At 35.0% G+C, this 24,430-nt stretch overlaps 1 protein-coding gene across 1 annotated transcript in view; it reads right to left on the reverse strand.

Moving 5' to 3' along the window:
• Positions 1 to 10,881: 10,881 nt before the first annotated feature.
• The window catches only part of LOC150074933 (serine/arginine-rich splicing factor 1A-like), a 39,793-nt gene continuing 26,244 nt past the window's right edge, over positions 10,882 to 24,430 (reverse strand). The window contains exons 3-4 of the mRNA XM_090389332.1: positions 20,469 to 20,641; positions 10,882 to 11,150 (exon numbers count right to left, since the gene is read on the reverse strand). Coding sequence (XP_090245458.1) covers positions 10,983 to 11,150; positions 20,469 to 20,641 — 341 coding nt within the window. The 3' untranslated portion in view covers positions 10,882 to 10,982. The remainder of the gene's footprint in view (positions 11,151 to 20,468; positions 20,642 to 24,430) is intronic.

Raw genomic sequence — 24,430 nt, forward strand, 5'->3', positions numbered from 1 at the left:
AATTCCAAGATTTATATGGCTAATGCAAAATTAGCCAGATAAATGCCGAGAAAATAAGCCTCAATCCTACATTTGGAGGTATTATTGTATCCTGAGATATTTCGTGTACTTCCAAATAACTTTTAAAACTAAAAACGAGATATCTCGGAATAATCCATGAAGGGGTTAAAAGTGTTTACTCTGGGCAAAATAATAAATAAATAAGCGGTAAAAATTTCAGACAGCCATTGGTAGGTGAATATTTTAACCCCCCCTCACATTATAAGCACTAAAAGTAAAATATGCATAATGGTGACAATTACTTTTTAAAGAAATAAAGTAGTTTATGGAACCTCATTCTACACCCTCTTTAGATTCTTATAATAGACACCCCACCAAAACACGTACAGATGGAAGAAAGATTTAATAAAAATGTTATTTTCAATAAACATTTTTTGCAAAATAACACAATTTGAAAGCACAGATTAAGTCTGCATTTGCTTTTGTAGAATAAGTGTTCTACAAAATAGTGTTCTTGCTAAAGTGTTCTGTAACAGGCATCATGTAGGTATTAATATTTTAAGAATAAGATTTCCGTAGAATGAGGAAAAAATAAATAAATAAATAAAAAATAACAATAAATAAATAAAAAAATTAAATAAATCACTTTATTGATTCAAGTAAACAAATTAAATGGTTTAAATTATTTAATATGTATTCCAATAATCCAATCTAGCACATTTGATTTTTCAAACAAATTTTGGGGAATCCACTTTCAACTCTGGAATCTTGTATGAAGACCTAAGTGTTCAGAATGCAAGGTGGCATTCTTTAAAACTTAATTTAATTGCTTTCAGATAAAATTTAAACAACATAATTATGATGGGACATCATAATTCAATTGTTTAGTATATCATTACAAAATATAATACAAGCTATTAACATGCAAGATTCCATATATTGGAACTGCAGGTTCAATTGGAATAAATAATCAATTCCTTATTTGAATTAAAGCATAATTTTATTGCACAAGCTTACTGTCAGATGAACTAAGTATTGCCACTTAGATTTATAAATTTAAATTTTGCATAACCAATCACCTTTTTCTAAAATGGAAAGTTGTTTCCCCATCTTTGGTTCAGTCTAAAAACATGATTAGTGTACTTCGGAAACAAATGTAAACTGCATTTGTTGAAGTGATTAAAAAAAAAAAAAGAAAAAATTAAACATAATACTTGCAAACACAGAGAGACAACAAATAACTGCCCTTGTACAGAATGTGGAATGAGAGAGAGAGAGAGAGAGAGAGAGAGAGAGAGAGAGAGAGAGAGAGAGAGAGAGAGAGAGAGAGAGAGAGAGAGAGAGAGAGAGAATGTTGATTAGAAAAAAAAAAACAAAGAAATTTCAGTGCAAATACAAAAGAGAACCGAAAGTAAAATTATTTAAATTTAAAACTGAGCAAGATAAACACAGATGCCTTTTAGTTGAAATGCTCTCTCTCATTTGTGGGTTTGTGTACATTGTCATCACTAAGCTAAGCTATTAACACAAGGGAAGGATTTTGTCTACACCAATCCTAAAATCTTTACCCAATTTCACCTTCATTCAGCAGAATTCCTAAAATGATCGCCTAAGTCTGAACAACCCACAAATGAATCAATCTCATTTTGAAAGATAGTCAGAATTGAGTTTCAATTAGCAAAGCAACATATCCTGTGAACAACTCTAATTTATCCACAAAAAAAAAAAAAAATAAATAAATAAATAAAAATAAAATAATTTCAACGGGAGAGGATGAATTTTACAAAAATTAAAACTGGGAAGCCTATATGCATATGAAAAGACAATTGCTGGATTTCTATTTTTCCAAATTTAATGAAATCTGGAATGGCTCAACTTTTTTTTTTTTTTTCTAAGACCGAAACATAAAATTGCATTAATTGCATTATAAATTCCATTCACCGGAATAGAGCTATCACATGCATACAGACAAAAACACTGACAAAACAATGGGTGCATATACAGTGCACACCACTTATTCTGACACTTGAAAATACAGAACTACGAGGGGTGCATTATGGCCACAGAAGCCAATGTGCCAACAACTAATTCTGACCATGGATAATGTTATCCCTTTTATGAAATTCCAATCAACATAAGAATATAGAAAAAAAATTACATTTATTGTAATCAGCACTTCAGCTTATGTAACATCCTGATTTACTCTTGAACCCTTGACATGTTACATGTCTAGTTGCTTTGTAGTCATATGGTTGTTGGCATCAGTATCTACACTCCTACCAATGCGACCACTTTAGAGTAGAACACCAAATCCTCTTATAATTCTTCATTTTAATATCTTCTTTGATGGATTTCCAGAAACATTATGACAGTTCAAAGTATTTTATATTGGTTGCAATGATTTCATGCCATCAGTGATATGAAAGACTGTCCTCTAATTTAGAAATTTTTAAAAATTCATTTTTGCACTTGCAGATTTGCTTTTTTCTTTTGTAAAACTCTTGAGGTTTCTACAACTGACACTGATCTGCTTCAAGCACACAATGGAGAATTCACAGATAAAGACCTTGAAATGGCAAAATGTGAAGAAGCTGAGGAAAGAGAAGATTTAATAGCCAAATTTCTGTTCATTCATTCATTCTCAAGGGGTCTGATGAAGCTTTTCAACAAATAGAAAAAGCAACTGAGATTTTCAAGTCACAAGATTCAAATTTCGAGCGTACTAGAAAAGTTGTTAAAGATTTAAAAAATGCTTATGTATGCTATTGTGAAATTTATATAGAAAAGAGAAGACTGTCTTGGAAACAAATGACTCTTAAAAAGCATTTCTGAAGAAGAAGACTCCTTGTGCTTCCAACAAACCGAGTGCCAAGCAACAATGAGTAATGAACCATCAATGAGTGCATTTAGTGATGATGATGAAGAATTAACATTCTTTAAACATTTGCATGACAAATAATTTCTATATTATTGTAATAGTGCTTGATTTTAAAGACGATTTTCACTTGTGGACAAATCATTATTTAAGCATAAAATTAACTCGTAAAGTTGGGAACTGCTGTGTGTGCGTGTGTGCGCGCCGCACATACATATGTCAGTGTTAGAAAATCACTTACATTGGTAAGAAATAAAGATGGCTATACATTTTGAAGGAACTGTAGAATAATTAACTTGTTCTATAAGAGCCATGGTGTGCAGGTAAATCAAAGTGGAAACTAAGAACTTCAACTTAAGTATAGAGAAAGTTCTGTCTTTAATTTCTTAAAGTTACACAGATAATTTTCAGACATTGTCTAACTTACTGTACTACTTATTAGTGAATGAATTGCTGTCTTTATTACATTTCAACTTCATCCAATACTGGAATAAGGAGAGCAATTCAGTCACTGAAGAAGTCATACAAGTGGTATCATGAAATATCTGAGAACTATCTGTATTCCTTCTAGATATTAGAGATTATACTATATGCAGGATTAAGTGTTTAGATTTTCAGAGTTGAAATGTAGAAACGGTATTTGTAAATCAAACAGGAAACTTGCTGGTATCAGCTTTAGAAAAAAACTGCCTCACTGAGCCTGTTTTTCTTCTTCAGTTCTTTTCTGCCATTCATGACAGTAGTCTGGAAACCCTACTCAATGTTCAGGAGCAAGATATCTGACTCATGTCTGCCTACCCTCACTACTACTATTTAGTTTATGATCTGTATACTGAGTAATAAACTAATGGCCATCTCACTCTCAGCACCAAAATAAAACTAATTTTTCTGACACTGAGATAACATTAATTGCGTGATTATATAATGAACAGGAATGCTGGATCTAGAATAAATACTGGTACGAAAAATAAGACTGGAATAAAATTACATGATTAGCTAGTGAAAAAGAACACCATACACTGAAATCAAAATGAGAGTCAAACTGAAGATTTATTGTCCTTCAGATCACTTTGAATCAAAGTCAGTAGTCTAAGTACTACTTACACCACTGACTAGGATCTCAGCTCTCCAAGTGCGAGAACCGGTTGTGGGTAACAGTTTTAAATGCGACGGAGAACAACTGTTCTCCCCAAGATCTACAAAGTGCAGCAGAACTCATTTTAACAAGTAATGGTTCTTTCAAAACAATTCTCAGTGATATTCATTAGAATGAAATTTAAGTACAACAAAATATTTCATGGCTCCCCGAGAAGTTCAACATACAACGGTATTATCCTTGTTAATTTGAAACACACCGAAGTTCCACCCTCCCAATTAATGATATAGAGCTTTACAGATATTTTTGTACAAATAATTCAAAAATAACTGCTAAAAACCAACTATTCACATCATAATGACAAAACTTGACAACAGGAGCTGCATATCATCCTGTAACTTCCAGTCAATATAAGAGAATAATAACAAATGTAATTCAGAAAAGAGGGAAGAGAAAAAAAGAAAAAAAAAAAAAAAAAAAAAACTCTTGCATTGGATGACATATGCAAAAACAGATGGAGAGATTTTTTTGTAAGGAATTCTCATTGTGGTAAGTTAAATCTCTCATACACAATAACAAAGGCTGCCCAGTTTTTTTTTAAACTAACCCAAGCAGCTCAATATACGAGATACATTATGAAAGGGATAACCAGTTTCAGATCACTTCGGGATATCTGAAAGCGAAGGGAGAAAAATGCACATTATGTGGAATTAAAGGTTTTTTTTTTTTTTTTGTGCATGCGTAAATTAAGTTGCTATTTTACAGAAGAGAATGAACGTGGAAGCTGCTCTCAGGAGCGCCTTGTTTAACACTGCTTTGCAGAGCCAGGTTAAAAGATGAAAGATTAAACAGGAATGTTGTCTTTTTGTATGGGTTGCAAGTATTAAATAGGGAATATGTACAATTACATCACAACACACAATAAACAATATAGTACTTTATTTTAATGAACAGCTTATATACACACTGAGCTGTATTAGTAATGGTGGCAAAGGTGAAATTTACGAATCTGTTCTGAATGAGAAATTGAGAATTTCTTCATGGTACAAAATGTTATCTTCTAATACTGACTAAATCATCTATTCACAAATGTCTACCTCAGAAGAACTAAAATATTCTTAACATTTTAAATGCAAATTGTAAAAAATCTATAAAGTACTATGAGTAACTGACTTTTAAAAAAAAACAAATTCTCGAATAACACTGAAGTTCTTATCTTTCACAGCTACTTCAGACCCATTTAATCAAACCGAGCATCATATTTTGAGCCCATCAGTTTTGAACTAAAAATAAAGTTATTAGTTTGCACTACTACCGAAATTGCGTGAGCAGTTAAATTCAAAATATAACAGGAAAATGAGAGAAAGAGATGGGGGGAGGAATTTAAAAGCTAAGTATAGAAAATCTAGTTCAACAATTCTGTGACAAAATCAAAGGTTTTATCTGAACACAATATCACACAACAAGCCTGATTTTCTAATTAATGAATGGACTATGATCATTCAGATAAAGAGATAAGTCACAGTGCTTGAATATTTTTGATACTGTTGTACAAATTAAGACAGTATGACATTAAGGGCAAGTTGCTGCTATGGATGGTTGAGTGGTAATCAACGGACACTGCTCTCTGTGGATTAATGTTATTAATGGAGTCCCCAGGGTTTGGTGTTGGGCCCCATTGTTGTTTTCTATATTTATCAATGATATTGATGAAGGTATATTGGGCTTAATGTTCAAGTTTCCAGGGTTGTTAATGACAGTATGCTATTGAAAAACAGGATCTAGAAAAGTTGGGAAGTGGCAACTTGAGTTTAACATTGACAAAAGCATCATATGCATAGCAGTAACCCACGGATAATGAACCAACTGTGCAGTACTACCCTCAGGGTAGTGGAGAATGAAAGAGACGTGGGGATCATGCAGTCAGATATGAAGTTTCTGAGCAGTGCAGACAGGTTGCCAGAGCAGCTCATGGAGTCTTGTTAATGATATGCAGGAATTTTGCAAGCAGGGACAAGGAGTTGATTATCCCTTTGTAATAAGGCAATGGTCAGGCCACACCTTGCAGGTGTCAGGCACCTTCAAGGGGATCTGATTGAGGTATAACGCCTTGAATGGCTTGAGCAAGCTAAATGATGATGAGATTCTTTCTCTTGCTCAGATTATGCACTTGAGGGAACATAAATTCAATTGAGGAAAGTTGTTGTTGTTTTGGTTTTTAGGAGCATTAGCAACTAAGGCCATATTGCTCCGGGATATGCGGTGGTCATTCCCTGACCTTTCCGCATCCTCCGTATTTGGTGGTGACGGGCTCTAACCCTGGTCTAATCAAGAAGCATGTGATACGCACTACTGTTCCTTCCCACCTGGCTACGGAGGCACCCTATTGAGGAAAGACAGCTGTAGAATAGTTGTTTTGAAATTTGTCTTTATCCAGTGGGTGGTTGGTAGAACAAACTTCTATCTGTTGTTGTGGAAGTTGATAGCATAAAAAATTCAAGGAAGAACTGGACAAACTTTTGGAGAAAATAATGGGTGAAGGACTTTTTTTTTTTTTGGCTGATGCTGTATAAGCTTGTTTTCTTGCATCATATGCCTCCATTAATGCTAAAGTCACAAAGGAGGTAAGGCAAACAAAAGCAGATTACGAGAAAATTTTAGCAAAAGATGCAAAAACTTCTTTACTTCCCCCAAACTTGAAATGCACAAATGTATCCCCAATTCACAAAGGGGATCAAAGGGTGACAAGTAATTACAGACCCGTTAGTTTAACTTCTGTTTCAGTGAAAATAATGGAGTCACTGGTAAAAGAATTATACTTCAGACACAGCATGCTGTGTGTCTGTTTGTTAAGGGGAAATCTTGCTTGGGCAATTTGACTGGCTACTACGATGCTGTAACAAAGGAACTGGATGCAAAAATAATTCTGATATTATATACTTGGATTTCAGAAAAGCTTTTGATACTGTTGCATATAAAAGCCTTCCTGTACAAATTGGAGCAGTGAGGCATTAAGGACAAATTGCCACTATGAATAAAGGGGATGGTTGGGTGAGAGAAGACAGAGTGGTAATCAATAGAAATTTCTTTATAGACAAATCTTATTAGCGAAGTCCCCCAGAGTTTGGTGTTGGGTCAATTGTTGTGTTCTATATTTATCAATGATATTGATGAAGGCATATCAGGCTTAATGTCCAAGTTTGCAGATGATACAAGTAATGAGTATGCTACTGCAACAGGATCTAGAAAAGTTAGGCAGATGTGCTGAGAAATGGCAATAATTTAAAACCGATAAATGCAAAGTACTGCAGCAGTAACATACCAACTATGTGTTATTATACTCATGGTAGTAGAAAATGAAAAAGACCCGGAGATAATTGTACAGTCAGATACAAAGTTCTCTGAGCACTGCAGACAGGTGACATGATTAACTCATGGTACATGTCTGCAGTGGCATAAGTTATCATGGCAGTGAGTCAAGGAGTTTTGTCATTGACACAGGAATTTTGCTAGCAGGAATAAGGAGGTGATTATAATATAGTATAAGGCAATGGGGTTAGGCCACATCTTGAGTAAAGAAAGAGGTCTGGGGGCTTCATTTTAAGAAGGATGTGGAGATGCTGGAACAAGTACAGAGAAAGGCAGACAAATTGATGTGTGGAACAAAGTGTTGTTCTTACCAGTTCTGTAAATTGCAGTGTCTGAAGACAAGGCACTGATTGAGGTGTTTAAGGCCTTGAATGGATTGAGCAAGCTCAATGCTAATGAGATTCTTCCTCTTGCTCAGACCACACTCGTGAAGGGGGGGGGGCTCATAAATTCAAATTGAGGAAGGACGGCTGCAGAATAGATGCACGGAAGTTTGCCTTTAGCTAATGGATGGTTGATTAGTTAAATAAATTCAAGGAAGAACTGTTGGAGGGAATGAATAGGTGAAATATAATGTGTTTTTTTTTTTTTTTTTTTTTTTTTTTTGGCTGATGCTGTATAAGCCTGCTTTCTTGCATCATTTGCCACTGCTAATGCTAATTACATGAGCATACCCGGCAACTTTCAAAAATTGAAAAAAAAAAAAAAAAAAAAAAAAACACTCCCAAACTATATTTTAGCACTCTCCAAACAGTATTTCTAGACTTCTCTCACAAATTTATAAATATTATATGCTACAGAGATAAATTACATATGTTGTCATGAAATACAATAAACTGTATTTTAAAGTTGTGTTCTGTTTGTTTAAAATGAAAATTTTTGTTTCATGACTTATCTATAGCATGCCATGCACATTTATGACAATCAATTACCACAGCATAGTCACACCACTCAACACATTCTCTTAAAAAAACAAAAACAGTGATGCAATGAACTTTGCCCAAGTCATTAGAATAATTATCTACAAACAAACTGGAAACACATTACTATACGAGCCAATAAGCGTAGAATAATTCAAGGGGAAAACATTGCCGACACCGGTTCTCCATTACTTGCTATTGACACATCTAATGGAAAAGATGAAAAGCACTATACAATACGAAAAAAATTAGTCACACATACTAGGTAAGATTTTCTTAAAACCTACAATTAACAAACCAAAATGTGAAAACCAAGCATTGCTAGTTACAGCACTGCTAAACTATTGTTCATCTACCATTCACAGACAAATAATTAGTTCTTTTTTTTTTTTTTTTTTAATCTCCACAACTATGAATTTACAAGTAGTCCTCCGCTTACAAAAGGTGAATTTATGTTGCCATTCATGCTAACAATACAGTTTTCTTTCTACTTACACACAAAACTGTAATATAGATGTCACCCAATCAGTCTGCATACAAACCAATGTGCTCCGTGCAACGGGGCACATTGGTTTGCCAAACTTCTGTACTACTTTGTCCTTACAAATGGCTGATAAAAGGAAAGGTTATGTATAGAAGTGTTGCATAAAGATCATTACATTAAAAGTGAAAAACAAAGTGGACTGTCTAAAATTGGAATAAGAATTATGCAAATAATTCTTAAAGCACATGAAAAGGGAAATTGTAAATTCCTGTTAGAAGTGTTAAACAGCCATCCCTATAGGACTTAAACAGTAACAAAAAATTACAATGAAAGATAGCCACCTCAAGTATTCTTTGATGAATGTATGCTTCATTTCTCAATGACAAAGAAAATTTATGCACAAGCAGAATTCTGATCCTCCACAGGTTGGGCAATCTTAAGTATAATGAAGTTTCTTGCACAATGCATGGTACAACAAACTTATGGTTCTAATTATTTTGTTCTTATATAGTGCAACTTAGTTGGAGTACAAATTCAAACAATAACATTAAAAAGCACCTATACAAAAAACAAATTATGGTACAGCACTATGTTTTAAAACAGATTACACCATTTAACCACTCCATAATACTCATGATATATAGAAAAAAAAAAAAAAAAAAAAAAATCAATTTCTGATGGATTTCTCTATGTATATCTTAAAAAAAAAAAAAAAAAATATATATCCAATATTTTAAATAAAATAAAACATGAACCAGTAGTATGGCAAAAACTGTAGAGCGAAAATTAAAATAAAAACAACCCAAATAAACAAACGAACGAAAAGAAAGAATAGACATAAATAGTAGCCCCGAAACCCTTGTATAATTTCGAGTTTTAAATCCAATTAACAAAAACTATACAAATTTTAGGATAATGCCAATTACATATTAATTTAGCGGTACCCCCTCGAGAGGTACCAGTTCCAAAAGACGTGAAATATCACCAAAAGAGGGTTAAAGGAACTACCAAACGATAACAAAATCAAAATAAATTAAAATAAAATAGAATAGACTGACCATTATGCCCCATATCGACAGAGGACCACAAGGCCAATAATGGTCATGGAATCGCTGCATTTCAATCGCCGCCATGGTGAAAAGATCGAAGTACCAATTCACCCTCCCTCCTCCGATCGATTCACCAATGCAGAGGATTTGCACGGCGGTGGTCCTTATGCAGCGAAAAATAAACTATAGAACAGATAGCACTCTAGAGCAGAGCCACACCACTGACATACTGTAAGTTGAATCAGCTTTTATAGAAGAAAAAAGGAAAATAGATGGCGGCACAGGCGTTGCTAAATTAGCATATCGACCCATTACTATTGAATTATATTAAATGTTGACGAAAGTTAAATTATAATAAAATGAATAAATAATTAAGCATTCATTAGAGGCAGCAACTTGCGATTCCTCCATATGAAGCTGCCTCTAATGAATGCTTAATTATTTATTTATTCACTTTATTATAATTTAACTTGTGTTAATATTTAATATAATTCAATGATAGTGTGTGTGTGTGTATATATATATATATATATATATAAAAATATACACAGTATAGCTACTTTTAAATGATTCAGATTCTTTTTATGTAGGGGATAGCAGTATGATACTAATCTTTCCCCCAACCCCTAAAAAAAGTTGCACAGAAAAATATTCCCAAAATCCTCTTCTAGCTTAACATTAAATTTATTTTTAATAATATACAGCAAGTTACTGCTATAAGAATAGGAAATATATAATATAATCAGGGCCTGGCATAATGCAACATATGTATGCACAAAATCAAATGATAAAATGTTCCAATAAAAATCACAATTTTTGTTTTGTTTTAAGCCACTTTAATGGGAGCTAAGTTATGAAAAATGTATATCAATGCATATGACAGCATCCATGGTAACCAAAGCTGTGAGACAGCAGAGACACATTTACATTTCTCATAATTGGAAGAATAGTTAAAGTAGGTCTTATTAACTACATATACTAGTTTAGGACTAAAAAAAAAAAAAAAACTTACACAATGAAAATTGTTCCATAACTGCCAGTTTGTATATTTCATTGTAAAAGATTAACACAAGTTAAAATGATAATGACACTTAATAGCAAAAAAATGTAATGGCAAACAAATGTTAAAACCTGTTAGACTTGGGATGATGTTGCATCCACAAGTTGCAGGTCAAATTCCTTTCAAAGTTCAGTTGGAGAGAGATCTTGATCTTGAAAGTGACCTAGATGCAGAATGTGAACGATGTGCTGGTGAATAAGTTGGTGATCCTCTTGTTCGACAAGGAGAGTAACTTTGACTTCTTGACCTCGATCGACTCCCATAATCTTCTTTAACTCTAATATAAGCTATTTCACCCTATAAAATAAAAGATTGTAAGTTACAGAAAAAGAAACAAATAAGTATCCCCATTCTCAAATACAGTACAGGATTCTGCATTTGAAGATTTAAATGAAAAAAAATAACCACATTTAAATTTTGTATTGAAGACACAATAAAGCTGCCACCAGCCGTGTTTAAAGATAAAGCACTCAAAACCCATGTTCGTAATGTTTTTCTGAATTGAAAATATATACATAACGGAGTCAAATGTTTTGTGGTATTTTCTTACCATTTCTTTACTGGTAAGGAAATACCACAAAACATTTTACCCCAGAAGGTGCACTTGGCAAGTTCCTTGATTGTGTGTGCACGTAGCAAAATCACTTACTGAGCATTCATGCAGTCACCATGAACTACAATTGTGAGAACACTTCACAAGCAAGCAGAAAAGTGGAGAATTTGTGTACAATTATAAAACAAGGTAGTGAATTTACAAGAAACCATATATAATATAATTTAAAAAAGGAGTCCCACATGAACGATTCATTCACTTTTCCAATTTTTAAATGGGGTGCTGGGATAATACCCCAGTCTCCATAAGCTTGTTTGGGAAAAAAAAAAAAAAAAAAACACAAAAGCAATATTAAGTTCAGAAATGTTTCACATTAATGGTTTATACACTTATTGATTTTTGCACAAGGACATAGGGGAGATATATTCCCTACCTCAAAAATGCATAATTCTTTTTAATTTCATATAATGACTTTAATGTTCAATCTCAGTCTATTCTATATCCCAAGTCCTTACTGCCAGGAAAAGTAGCAGCAATTTGGCCAATTGAGGGTGGCTGAACTATTTTTTGAGCCAAAGTCCAACCCATCATAATCTGCCAATTTATTATAGCTCTCTGAACCATTGTGAAATCAGCACAAATTAACTTTCAGAGTAAGAAATCATGGAAGGCCAGATCAAAAGAAAATAGAGTATACTGCTTTTGCACAGAAATTCTCCACATTAGAGTGGACATTCATGTGCTAGTCAATGTTAAAAGCAAGCTGATTGTTTTTTGACTTCCAATTTCTGGATTTTCACTTGGCAAGTCCCACTTGAAGAAAATCTAATTTTTTTGAGAAATTCAAATCTCACCCAATTAAAAAAAAATTAGTGTAATTTTACATTATTGCCTCGCTGTTTACTGAAGTAAATCCCCTTCAACTTTTTTAATTTTTATTTTGGTACCAATAGAAAAATTGTAGATATAGTTTACTTCAGTAGCATGCATTAACTGAAACTACATCTATCTTCCCCTTTAATACTCCTTTCTAGACAACAGCCTATTATCACAAATTGACCAGTCTTCTCTTTCTATATCCACATGACTCGTTTTTAGGACTGATCAATATTAAGTGCAGACAGTTTTTTTTATTTAAGGAATCCTACATGCTTTCAGGTTTTTCCAAAAGACATCCAATGTTGTACCTTGTAGAGTCTTTCACTCTGAAGCCACCCAACTTCTCACACTTTTCCCTCTTTATGCAAGATCACTAACAAAAGCCTACCTGTTTCTGCTCTTCCACAACTGCAGCAGTTTTTTTTTATTTCACCATCACGAAAAATATTTCTGAACAACATAGCTGAAAGATTAGCCACAATTCAGAGAAATGTTATGTCTTTTGTTTTTTTAGGAGCATTAGCAACTAAGGCCATATTGCTCGGGAATACGTGGTGGTCATTCCCTTGACCTTTCCACACCCTCCGTATTTGGTGGTGACTGGCTCGAACCCCGATCTATTCAAGAAGCGTGTGCTACGCACTGCTGCTCCTTCCCACCAGACTACAGAGGCGCCCATGTTATGTCTTATGATAAACAATGCAAATAATCGTTCAGCATTGATAGTATCATGTTCACTATGAAGTACTATATCTATTTTAGCATTACTTTCCATATGCCATATGCTGTAATATACTTATTTTCCTTCAAATGTCTAATTACATCACATTTCCTGCTGTTTGAAATTGAAAGATCCACATCTACATAGGGTACCTTTTCCAGATTTTACAATCCTTTTGCACAGATAAGTATGACAAAACGTTCCAATCACATATAGACATTTGGTCCTTGAGGTTGTCACAGACATTCTCTCATATATGCCAGACAAGCTGTACTTGCTACCTGGGAGTCTAAAATGCTGATGGGACTGATATTCGGGTGATATTCAAGTCAAGTATACCCAATTTCAGCGAAGTCCGGACGGTCTGTGACAGCCAAATCCTCTGTTTGCACCTTCACGATAGTGGGACTGTTAGTAATGCTGGGTATAACCTCCATGCACAAGCACACTGGGTGACCACCCAGGTATGAACCAATGTAAGCAGGGGTCAAGGCATGGCACCCATACCACATGGAGGAATGCCACCCTCTGTGTTACCAGGCAATACCAGGTGGTTGTTGTTGTTATTTGGTTTTTAGGAGCATTAGCAACTAAGGCCATATTGCTCCGGGAATATGTGGTGGTTATTCCCTGACCTTTCCGCATCCTCCGTATTTGGTGGTGACGGGCTCGAACCCCGGTCTAATCAAGAAACTAGGCGGTAGATGACTCTCATCAACCGGTGCAATACCACCACTTTGCTTATTGAAGGCTCGAAGTGGTGGAACCCATGTTAAGCCTCCAGAGCTAAGTTCCGGTCAACACTTCCCCATCTGTTCCATCATGCAGTATGACTGATGACTTTTGAGGTTATGATGAACGTCACAGCAGGATCCAATCTTCTTTAAATTTCGAGGGTACAGCTCTAAAACTGTTTGCAGGCCGGCAGCTAGTTAGTACATCGGACCGAACCTACTGGTAACTCTTTAGGAGGCTTCCGGATCAGCTAGTGTATAATCTTGCTACCTCTACTCTGCCAGACAGTGACTGCAGGGGGTCCAAGTAGTGTGTAAGCAGGGGGCACTGTCGAGGGCCCGTTATGTCAAGGATCTGGGTATATTCTTACCACGTGTATGCCCTCTCCAAAAATTTCATTACTTCATACAGCATGTGCTCCCCCCCACCTTTTCTTACTATTAAATACACCATGAATTAACAAACTAATAAAGTAAGCTTATCTGCAAAAAGATTTAAACTTCCCAAACAATTCCTAGTTCATTTCACAAATATACGTGGTCTTAATTCTAATCTCAACGATGTCCATTTCCACTTGCAGTCTGCCAAACCCCATGTACTTTTTCTGACAGGATCTCAGTTATCCGTTGATTCAACTACTGCTCATCTCAGTTGCCCAAATTATTCACAGTATGATTCCTTTCTCCTAAAAGGTGGTACTTGTGCATATGTCAGTTCCGATATTCCCTGTCAGAGACTTTGTAATCTCCTCTTTTTGATCTTCTCTGGCGTAAAATCTCTCTACTTCGCTGTGTCAAATTCATCTGTTGTCTCTACCGTTCTCCCTACTCCACTAATCACTTGGAGCAATTTTGACTTTCACTCTTTGCAACTTTCCTAACAGTGAGGTAATTTTCCTTGGCGATTTATTGTTCACAACTCCAGCTGGCTTCCGTTTTCTAATCACACCGAACCAGTCGGTCAAGATGCTGAGGCTTTTGCAATTCCTAATGACCCAGCACAGATTCTTCATTTACCTACAAGAATACCGGACGATCCCAATCATACAGCCAACTCACTTAATCCTTTTCTCACAAACAACCCTTCTAAGTACACGGTCGGAGTGAGTGGTCCTTTAGGCACCTCAGATCACAACTTGGTGATTGTATCTTCTCCAATGGAGCCTTTATCTCATAGCTATTCCCAACCTCGTATTGTTTGGCATTACAAGAATGCAAAATGGGATGGCCTGCGAGATTTCTTTTCTTTGGTCGGATTAATGTTTTAAAACTTCCGTTGTCGATGTTTGCTCAGATCGTATCAGTGAAGTTATTCCTGTAGGAATGGAATCCTTTATTCCATACTCCACTTTAAAATCTCTCCTTCAATTACCAATAAATGTGCTAAAACTGTTCAAGAGAAGAATGTTGCATATTGTAATTGGCTTGTTTCCAATTCTTCAGTTTCATTTTCTGCCTACACAAAAGCTTACAACAATTGTAAAGTGGTCATTAATCAGTCTAAACAAGATTTTGAACAAGTAGAAAACTTGCTTCTTATCCTAATGGTAGCCGAGCATTTTAGTTTCTTGCCAAAGCTATTGGCTGCAACTTTTGCCCATCTCTGTCAAAACCAGATGGTTCTGTTGTCACTTCAGCCAAGGATAAAGTGGACCTGTTAGCATTTCATTTTTCTTCCAACTCATGTATTAATGATCTTGGTAAAACACCTCCCACCATTCCCAACACTCTCCATTCAATGCCTCCTGTGGTCTTCCGTCAAAAGGATTTTGATGAATCTCTATGCTAAGAAAGCTCCAGGTCCTGATGGTATTTCTCCACTTGTTCTCAAAACCTGTGCTCCTGAACTTACTCCTGTTCTTTGCCGCCTTTTTTCACTTTCTTATTCCAAAGGTGTTTTTCCTTCTGCTTGGAAATTTGCTCATATCCAGCCAGTTCCTAAAAAGGGTGACAAGTCCCTCCCATCCAATTACTTCTATTCTTTCTAAAGTAATGGAGAAATCAATTAACTGCCAACTGTTAAACTACCCAGAAACCTTCAGTCTGATCAACGATCGCAAGTATGGATTCACTCAGTGTATATCCACTGGTGATATTCTGGCTTATGTTACCCATATATGGACAAATTCAATGGAAAAGTTTGGTGAAAAACAAGCAATTGCTCTTGACATCTCAAAGGCTTTCGATCGTGTTTGGCATAAAGGTCTTCCAAACAAGCTTCCATCTTATGGTTTGCCAACTGTTTTTTCTAATTGGTTTTTCAGTTTTTCTCTCTGATTGGTTACTGAGGGTGATGGTAGATGGCTCCCTGTCTTTTAACTTCTCCACTAATGCTGGTGTCCCCCAAGGTTCAGTTCTTTCCCCCACTTTTATATTAATGACCCTCCATTGACTGGAAATCCTATCCATAGTTTTGCTGAAGATAGCACACTGCATTCCACTTTCCATTTTGAAAAATATTGTCCTGATTATTCAACTTCTCGAATATCCTCTATCAATTCCTTAAATGCCGATCTCCAGTGGGGCAAAGACAACTTAGTTGATTTCAATCCTAAAAATCAGTCTTGTCTTATATCTCGCAAAAAGGATTCTTCTGCTCCTATTCTTATCTTTGGTGACACTCCAATTTCTAGGCAAAATGATCTTCTGAATTGGCTTCTACAGTTCCCGCTCTCTCTTTCAAAACAGTCCGAACACGTGCTGCCACCAGCCAACGTCTATTTACTGTCTAACTTCAAACTCACAGAACCAACTTTTCATCTTCCTCGATTGTTCATTCAATTGCTGTTTTTTCTGGAACAACCTTCCTTCATATGCATTTTCTGAAAATTACAGTCTACAGAAGTTCAAGTCCAATGTCAACAAATATCTTCTTACGTCTTCTCAACCTCCAACCCAAGCACGGTACTAAGTACTATAGGTTCTAATACCTCTTGCGTTTGGGGTTTTCATTAAAAAAAAAAAAAAAAACAACATATAGCAGAAAACAATGCTATGTTTCTAAGTACCACATATTTGTGCAACGCAGATTAATAGATTAATGGCCAATTTGTTAACAAAAATAAGCAGAAAACAGAATTTTATTAAAAAAATTTTTGAATTTAATGGCACATCCTTCACTTTTTTTTTTTTTTTTGTGAAAAGGCAGAGTAAAAAAATGTTATGACGGCGAAACAGAGGAGGGGTCAGAATGAGTCAAAAAGAAATTTTCCATTGTAAACCCAAAAATGCAATATCATACACATATGTAGTGCCATGTAGAATAAAACAACACATGAAGTGCAAACCAATGAAGCTGCCTTCTCCTGCTTGGAATTTATCACAACATAGTTCTGGTGAATTTTTAGAAAATTATTTGGATGGCAAAAAACAGAAAATAGTCAATTACTTTCAGTTATAAAAATTTTATAATTCAGGGTGGCCACAAAGTAACCAAATATAAAAACATTAATGTTTTGGCATAAACATATTGATCTACATACATGAAAACATAATAACCAAGCTTTATTTCAGAGCTTCAAAGATAAAGGACAGCATGGAACAGAGTGCCTAACATTATACAAAATGACTTCTACTTATATTACTAAAAGCACTTCCTTAAAGGTAAACATGCTATTATATGCTATTGAATGATGAGGAATAGGTATGAGGCGTGGCAATCAAGTTCCTGGACTGGTGCAATAAAAAGAACCCAAAGTGAAGGAGCTCAAACTGTTTTTTTTTCTATTCCTAGTAATCACCACCTGATTTGAATGCACTATTGCGTCCTTCTAAAAGTTTTTGAAAAGAGTCAACGAAGGTGTCTAAGTAGATGATGTCCTGTTCGGCGGACATGTTTTTCTTTATGCTCTCAATATCCTGAAACCTCTTTCCTTTGAGGGCAGTTTCACCTTAGGTAAGAGAAAGAAGTCCACTGGTGCCAGATCGGGAGCTAGTTAGCTAGTTATGTGGTTTTTAGGAACATTTGCAACTAAGGCCATATTGCTCCGGGGATATGCGGTAGTCATCCACTGACCTTTCCACATCCTCCGTATTTGGTGGGCACAGGCTCGAACCCCGGTCTAATCAAGAAGCGTGTGCTATGCACTGCTGTTCCTGCCCACCTGGCTACGGAAGCGCCTCCAGATCGGGAGAGTAGGGTAGATGGTTGATCTGTACCACATGCCATATTTCATCAGAAATGTCTTCACAACAAGTGCAGAATGGGTGCAACAGAACCAGCTGCCTTTTTCTCAAAATTGAAGCCTGACCTGGGGAATACACTTCAAATACTTGAAGCACCTGCATGTAGAACACAGCATTGACTTTTTCATCATTAGGTAAAAATTCCTTCTAAACCACACCATTCGTTGAAAAAATATGATCAGCATCATCTTGATCCCGGACTTACATTAACAAACCTTTTTTTTGGGCCTTGGGATGATTTTGGGGTACACTGCATGCCGTAACACTTCGTCTCTAAGTTGTACTAAAACACCCAACACTCATCTCCAGTGACAATACAGTCGAAGATATTAGGATTCCCTTGACAAACCTGGACAAAGTCTGCATAATTTTAAGAATCATCTCCTTTCACATCCCACTCATCAGCCATCCTTCTGAAGGGTGAAAAGAATCCCTTGCAACAGTTTTCTGAACCTTTGCAACTGTCATAATTTCAAGAGAGTGACTGATGCCCACTTCTTGAGTCATCAGGAACGTCCCCACATCTGTCTTTGAACCACTTATAATACCATACACTAGTATGGCTTACTGTTTCATCACCATAAAAAGTTTTAACATTTCATACTTTTTTGCTGCATATTTTCCCAGTTTAAAGTAACATTTGATATTTATTCACTGCTCCCTTGAAAAATTGTGACATGGAATATTAACTACTAATTAAGCTGGTTACTTTCAACTTGTCAGCCTACTGAACAACATACCACTTCCATTTATTTTCAAACTCATTGAACATGACTGCGACATGCACCAGTCTGCAAATTTTATTGCCACACTTTGTATTCAATTTCATATCCGTATATTTCCTAAATTAAATATTAAAGGCGTTAGCCCACAAAACTCACTTCTATCATCACGGTGCTCTTAAAATGTACGAGCGTATTTTATGGGTTCAAGAAAACCCACTAGTTGAAGAGAATAACAACAGCAATAATGGTGTAGTTTTACACCCACTATGGTAACTGAATAGTATTTCTTTTTTTAAAAATTGTCAATGGCCATTTCAGACTCCACACAAAGAGGTACTGGATCACATCTTCCAACAGGATTGGGACATCCCCACTTATTCACCAGGGAGTTACTGTATTATCAAAACATTTTGATGGAAGAAAAATCAGTAAACTGACCATCCCAAGGTCCAGATTTTGATGATTACGGTTAGTTGCACTTATCATTCAAAAGATGTCATACAATTAAAGAAGGCAATCCAAACAGATGATGAATGTGTTCTAAGATCAGGTTTCCTCTGCTGTTGAATTCATCACTTGAATCCCAACTGTTGATTGATTCAGAAAACCGATAAGCCCAGGAACCAACATTTATTGGTTTACGGACAATAAACCTTAACAAGCATGAATAACCAAAACCCAGTATCTACAGGTATACAGGAAATGTGTCAATAATTTGCTCAGTGAGCAGCATTAGATACATATCTTTGTGATTAACATATCTATTAATTACATAACTATGTTCCTATTTCTTTTATCTCCTATCAGCTCAGAACTGAGAAATCCAGGTACAATGAATCTGCTTCTATAGCATCCTATAAAAAAAGTTGCTGACTGAAATTTGACGTACAAAAATTACATTCTCCCCAATTACAAGCTTCACATTCCCATATTTTTATCGACATATCCCACATACAGGAAGTCAGCCTTATAAAGAAACTAGCAGAAAAGCAGTTGCCCAACTGCCAAAAGAACAGGCCTGCTAACAGATTCTCTATTTATATTTTCCTTAATTAAGTTTATGTTGCTTTGCACAGCATTAAATATAATACATAGTAATGAAAATTTATTTAACTTTCAATGAACTCTCAGAAGGGCTAAGTTAAATACTATTAACTCAATTATATTTTGCCATCCAACTGCTCGGCCCGGAAAAAACAACTTTCACATTGGCTGGGGCAGGGTGGGACTAACTTTATATGTCAATACTCTGTGTGCATTGACATATAAAGACATTTAAGTCAGATACTCCCGGTAGTTTGAAGTACCATATTGTTTATTTTCGAAATACTTTTTTTGTCATTTCATTAATGGAATTTGGTAGTAACAATTCTTCAACAGCCGTTTTGGTCAAGTGGGGCTGGTTGGCAATCCATGGTGGTAAGCAGAATTTATGGTTTCTGCCACTGTGCTGTGATACATACATAAGAATTTACACCTATACAAAGATACCATACAATCAACGCAAAATGTACAAGGTTTATTTTCTTGTCATCCTTCTGGGAGGGAGGTATCAATAGAAAAGAATTTTGACTGTATTTTATTTTTAATGGCAATTTCCACCGAAGCACTGGAACTAAGAATAACAACACCAAGCCCCACACATTTTACAACTGTATTGGGGGTGGAGATGAGTAATGTCATGTATACACTGCTTAACCTTTCTTTAAAACTATTCTAACTCATTAAATCTTGTGCTCCCTTTCCCATCCCTTCTAGTTATAATTTAGTCTGAAAACAGTCAAAACATTTCTTTCAATAATTCAAACATAAACTTGCCTCGTGGGAACGAAACCTGGAGTCATCAAGCTTTTTAACAGCATACTTCATATCTTCATAGCGAAGAAATTCCACAACACCAGTACCATCTTTATGGACATCAGCATAACAGACATCACCAGCTTCTCTCATATGGTCTTTTAAATCTTGCCAACTGCCAGTTGGGGGCAAACCTATAAATATGGTTAATAATACACCATAAATAACACATGAATATTAATATACAAAGTGACACCCACACATAAAGTTAGGTAATGCATGCTAGTGCATTAACATTTTAGGCATGCTCACTTTTTTTCTTTTCTATATATTTATTCTTCTCCCATATGCCTTTTTAAGTCACTTCTTCACCCCCCATCTATTCATAAGTAACATCACGTTCAAGAGTATTGTATTCATGTATTACACAATAATATGTGCAAAGTATTCACAAATTGTCAAAGCTAACAAATACTACATTGAAACCATATTTATGTGAATTTCCTTTTCTGTACAAACCGCAAAAAAAAAAAAAAATAAAAATAATAAATAAATAAAATAAAAATATATAAAATAAATAACTGCCAAATCTTAAAAAAAAAAAAATCCACCCAATGGGAGTCAAGTTTTTACATGCAGATGGACAGGCAAAGACAATATATGCTTATGCACATACAGTGCATGCTACTTATTGTGATTATGAATGTTGTCACACAGCACTTTTATTAAGTGTTGTTCAGATGTATATTAATACGTAGAGAGAGAGAGAGAGAGAGAGAGAGAGAGAGACCACTTATTGTTATTAGCACTTCAGTTTATGCAAATGTAGTATAAGTGATTACGTAACATCCAACTCTGACACACAGCATGCCTAGTTACTCCATGAAAGAGTACTGTACAGGTAACCCTTGTATAACACTGTAGTTTGGTTCCTACAAAATCTCGTGCAATGCGAAACCGTGTTATACAGAACTAAGAACCCATACAAAAAAGGGGGGGTTACGTTCCAAAAGCTAACAAAAACACACAAATTTTTTTTATAACTATTGGAAACTTAATTTTTATAATAAGTAATAACTGAACAAATGTCTTACCTTACAAACTGTGATACACATATCAGATAATCTAAGTTCATTTAATTTTCTTCCTCTTCATCGCTGTTAAGCACAATCAAACAAGAATGTTTTCTCTGTTGCAAAATATCTTCGGCTTCTGAACTTTCTTCTGCAACATCAAGATTTCATGTACCTTCTGCTCTCTTTAAAAAACCAGTAATCTGGGCTTGTTTGCTTTTGCTTGATAGATCTTTGTAGATTTCTTGATATGGAGCTAAACATTTTTGAAGCTCCCGTTTGAACTTTGTGCTCCTTTCAGTAGAAGGATCTGCATTCGAAAAATAAGATGCTAATTGCTCAGCTAAGTTCATGCCTTTCCATATGCTTTTTATGTGTAAAATTTGGAACTTCAGAATTTTAATCTGCTCTTATCATCCTCTGATCTGAATTGATTTACCTCCGATGCCATCTCCACCAGCCTCTTTTCCTACCAATAATTTGTGAACATCTTCAGTAGTCATAATTACAACCTTCCCCTCCTACCAACTTAGCAAGTACTACTATCACAATGATTCCCTTTTCTGCCAGTTCGACCACATTTCCCGAATGAACTGACTCTGGCCATACATTTTTCCAACACATTTAATGTTGACGATTTTACTTATTTTTTTGGCTTTCCAATATACAGGCAACTCTCGGCTTACGAACGAGTTCCATTCCAAGACTTTGTTCGTTATGTGTATCTTGCATTCCTGAGCTTTTACAATATGTATTGATAAATTAGCAGCCATTTTAAAGCATTAAAACCATGTACTAAACATCGAATGGTCTATACAATACATTTATTATAATGTATGTATGCGTTATGGTTTACCATATATGATACGTAACGTAAAATAAAATTAAAAAAAAACAAAAAAAAAACAAGATATTGTACTTGTTAATTTTAATTAAAAATAGAAATAAAGAAAATGAGTACTAACATAACATATGTATTCAACTTTTATTCTTGAATATCTTCATCAGAATTCAATATTTTCCACATAAGTGACACTAGATGCAGATGAGGTAGATGGAAGGGTGTCTGATAATGAAGAAACAGCTGGGTTTTCCAATTTTTTTAAAATATGTCTTTACAGAAGATTGCACAGTTGGATTCTTTTTTTTTCCTTCTTCAAAAATCTCACTTTAGCATGCTAGACAGTCGTAAATGCCCCCCCCCCCCACTTTTGCAATTCTTTCCATATTTGCATCATCTTCTTCAATGATTGCCAACTCCTCAGAAATTGATTTAAAAGCTGAAGCTATTTTCTGCCTTGTAAATGTTCTGGGAGGCTGTGGAATATCAGGTTCTTCTGTTACTTCAGATTTAGACGTGTCTATTTCATTGGTTGTTAATTCCTCAAAATGCAAGTGTAAAAGCTTTGTCACACCAAGATCAATTTTATTGCCCAGTTCAACAATTCCTGACAATTATTGTAATAAATACATTTTTAAAAAGTTTATTTATTTAAATCTTACAATTATGCTCCCTATACGATTTATAAGAAACTATCTATTGGAGACTAAGAAAGTTTGAATGATTGTGACGTTCGTTATAGTGAATGCTCGCAAACCGAGAGTCACCTGTACTGGTAATGCATTTTTATTTACATGAGAATTAGAGGATCTATAAACCAGCATAGGTTTTATCATGTAATCTCCTGATGCGTTACTGCACGTAAGTAACATTACTCAATCTTTTGATGCCTTAAAACCTGGTAGTTTTTTCCACCAAAGACCTGTCTCATTGGCATTTAAAAGTTGATGTGGTGTGTATCCATACTCTTCAATAATTTTTTGAAATTCCTCTGCATACTTCTTGGCAGCTTCATCATCAGCCTCTTGAATTCTTATATTATGTAACCAGAAGTGGTTTTTAAATCACTCAAACCACCTTCACTGGCTACAAACTGTGGGTTACAGAAGATTCTCCATTTTCTTTTAAAAATGGTTAGAAATTTTTAGTGCCTTTTGTTTAATTACATTTCCATCTAATGGGACCAGTTTTTTACTGCCTGCCTTTTCCACTTTCTCAATTATTGGTGCTCAGGGACGAGCTGTTATATTCACGGAAAAGAAAGAGCAACAGCAGTTCTAATTTTCTGTTCATTTAAATTTAAAAACTTTTTCAACATATGATACCTTTTCACCTTTTTTAAGATGATTCAAAATTTATATCTTCGATTCTAAAGAAATAAAGTTTCTTTTGAGTACTGTTTTTTTTTCCCTCCTTTCCTTAGACATAATTTAGGGCTAGAATTTAATTCACAACAAAGAAATTACATTATTCCAATAAGGTTCTTAAGAACAAAATTTAGACTAATAAATAATAATAGTCTTCTCCACTGGTGAAGCGTTACTTATTCGAGGTAGTACAATAAAATGGCAACTCGTTGTGAAGGCAGTCACAATATGAGATATAACCAAAATGATGCCAATTTAATTAAATGAACTACTTTGGTAGATAGCTGTTAAAATGATGCATTTACACTAACCTACATATTAGAACAAAGTTTAGTAATACATACCTGGAAAAATTTACAAACGACCAAATAAAAACCAAAGTAACCTTACAAAAACCTTAAAAGCCACAAACTGCATGCTTTGAAGTCAAAATTTTTATGGTCTCAAACAAGCACAAGTTCAATAGTACCCAGGATCGCCCAACAAAATACAGTGGACCCCTGTTTTACAATTGGTTCACTTTAATCAAATAACTTTATGATGGACTCCTCATAATAAAATAGTGTGCCTTTGGAATATCATCCAAAGGCACAATACAAAGCAAATTTAACTCTATTACCTTACCAATTAACAAAGTTAAATGATATGCAAAAATCGGAAGAATATTTTCCAGTTAGTAAAATAAAAATAAATTTATGCTTA

This window comes from Mastigoproctus giganteus, unplaced genomic scaffold (assembly GCF_048544385.1).
Source record: "Mastigoproctus giganteus isolate SK-2022 unplaced genomic scaffold, ASM4854438v1 scaffold_15, whole genome shotgun sequence".
Lineage (NCBI taxonomy): Eukaryota > Metazoa > Arthropoda > Arachnida > Uropygi > Thelyphonidae > Mastigoproctus > Mastigoproctus giganteus.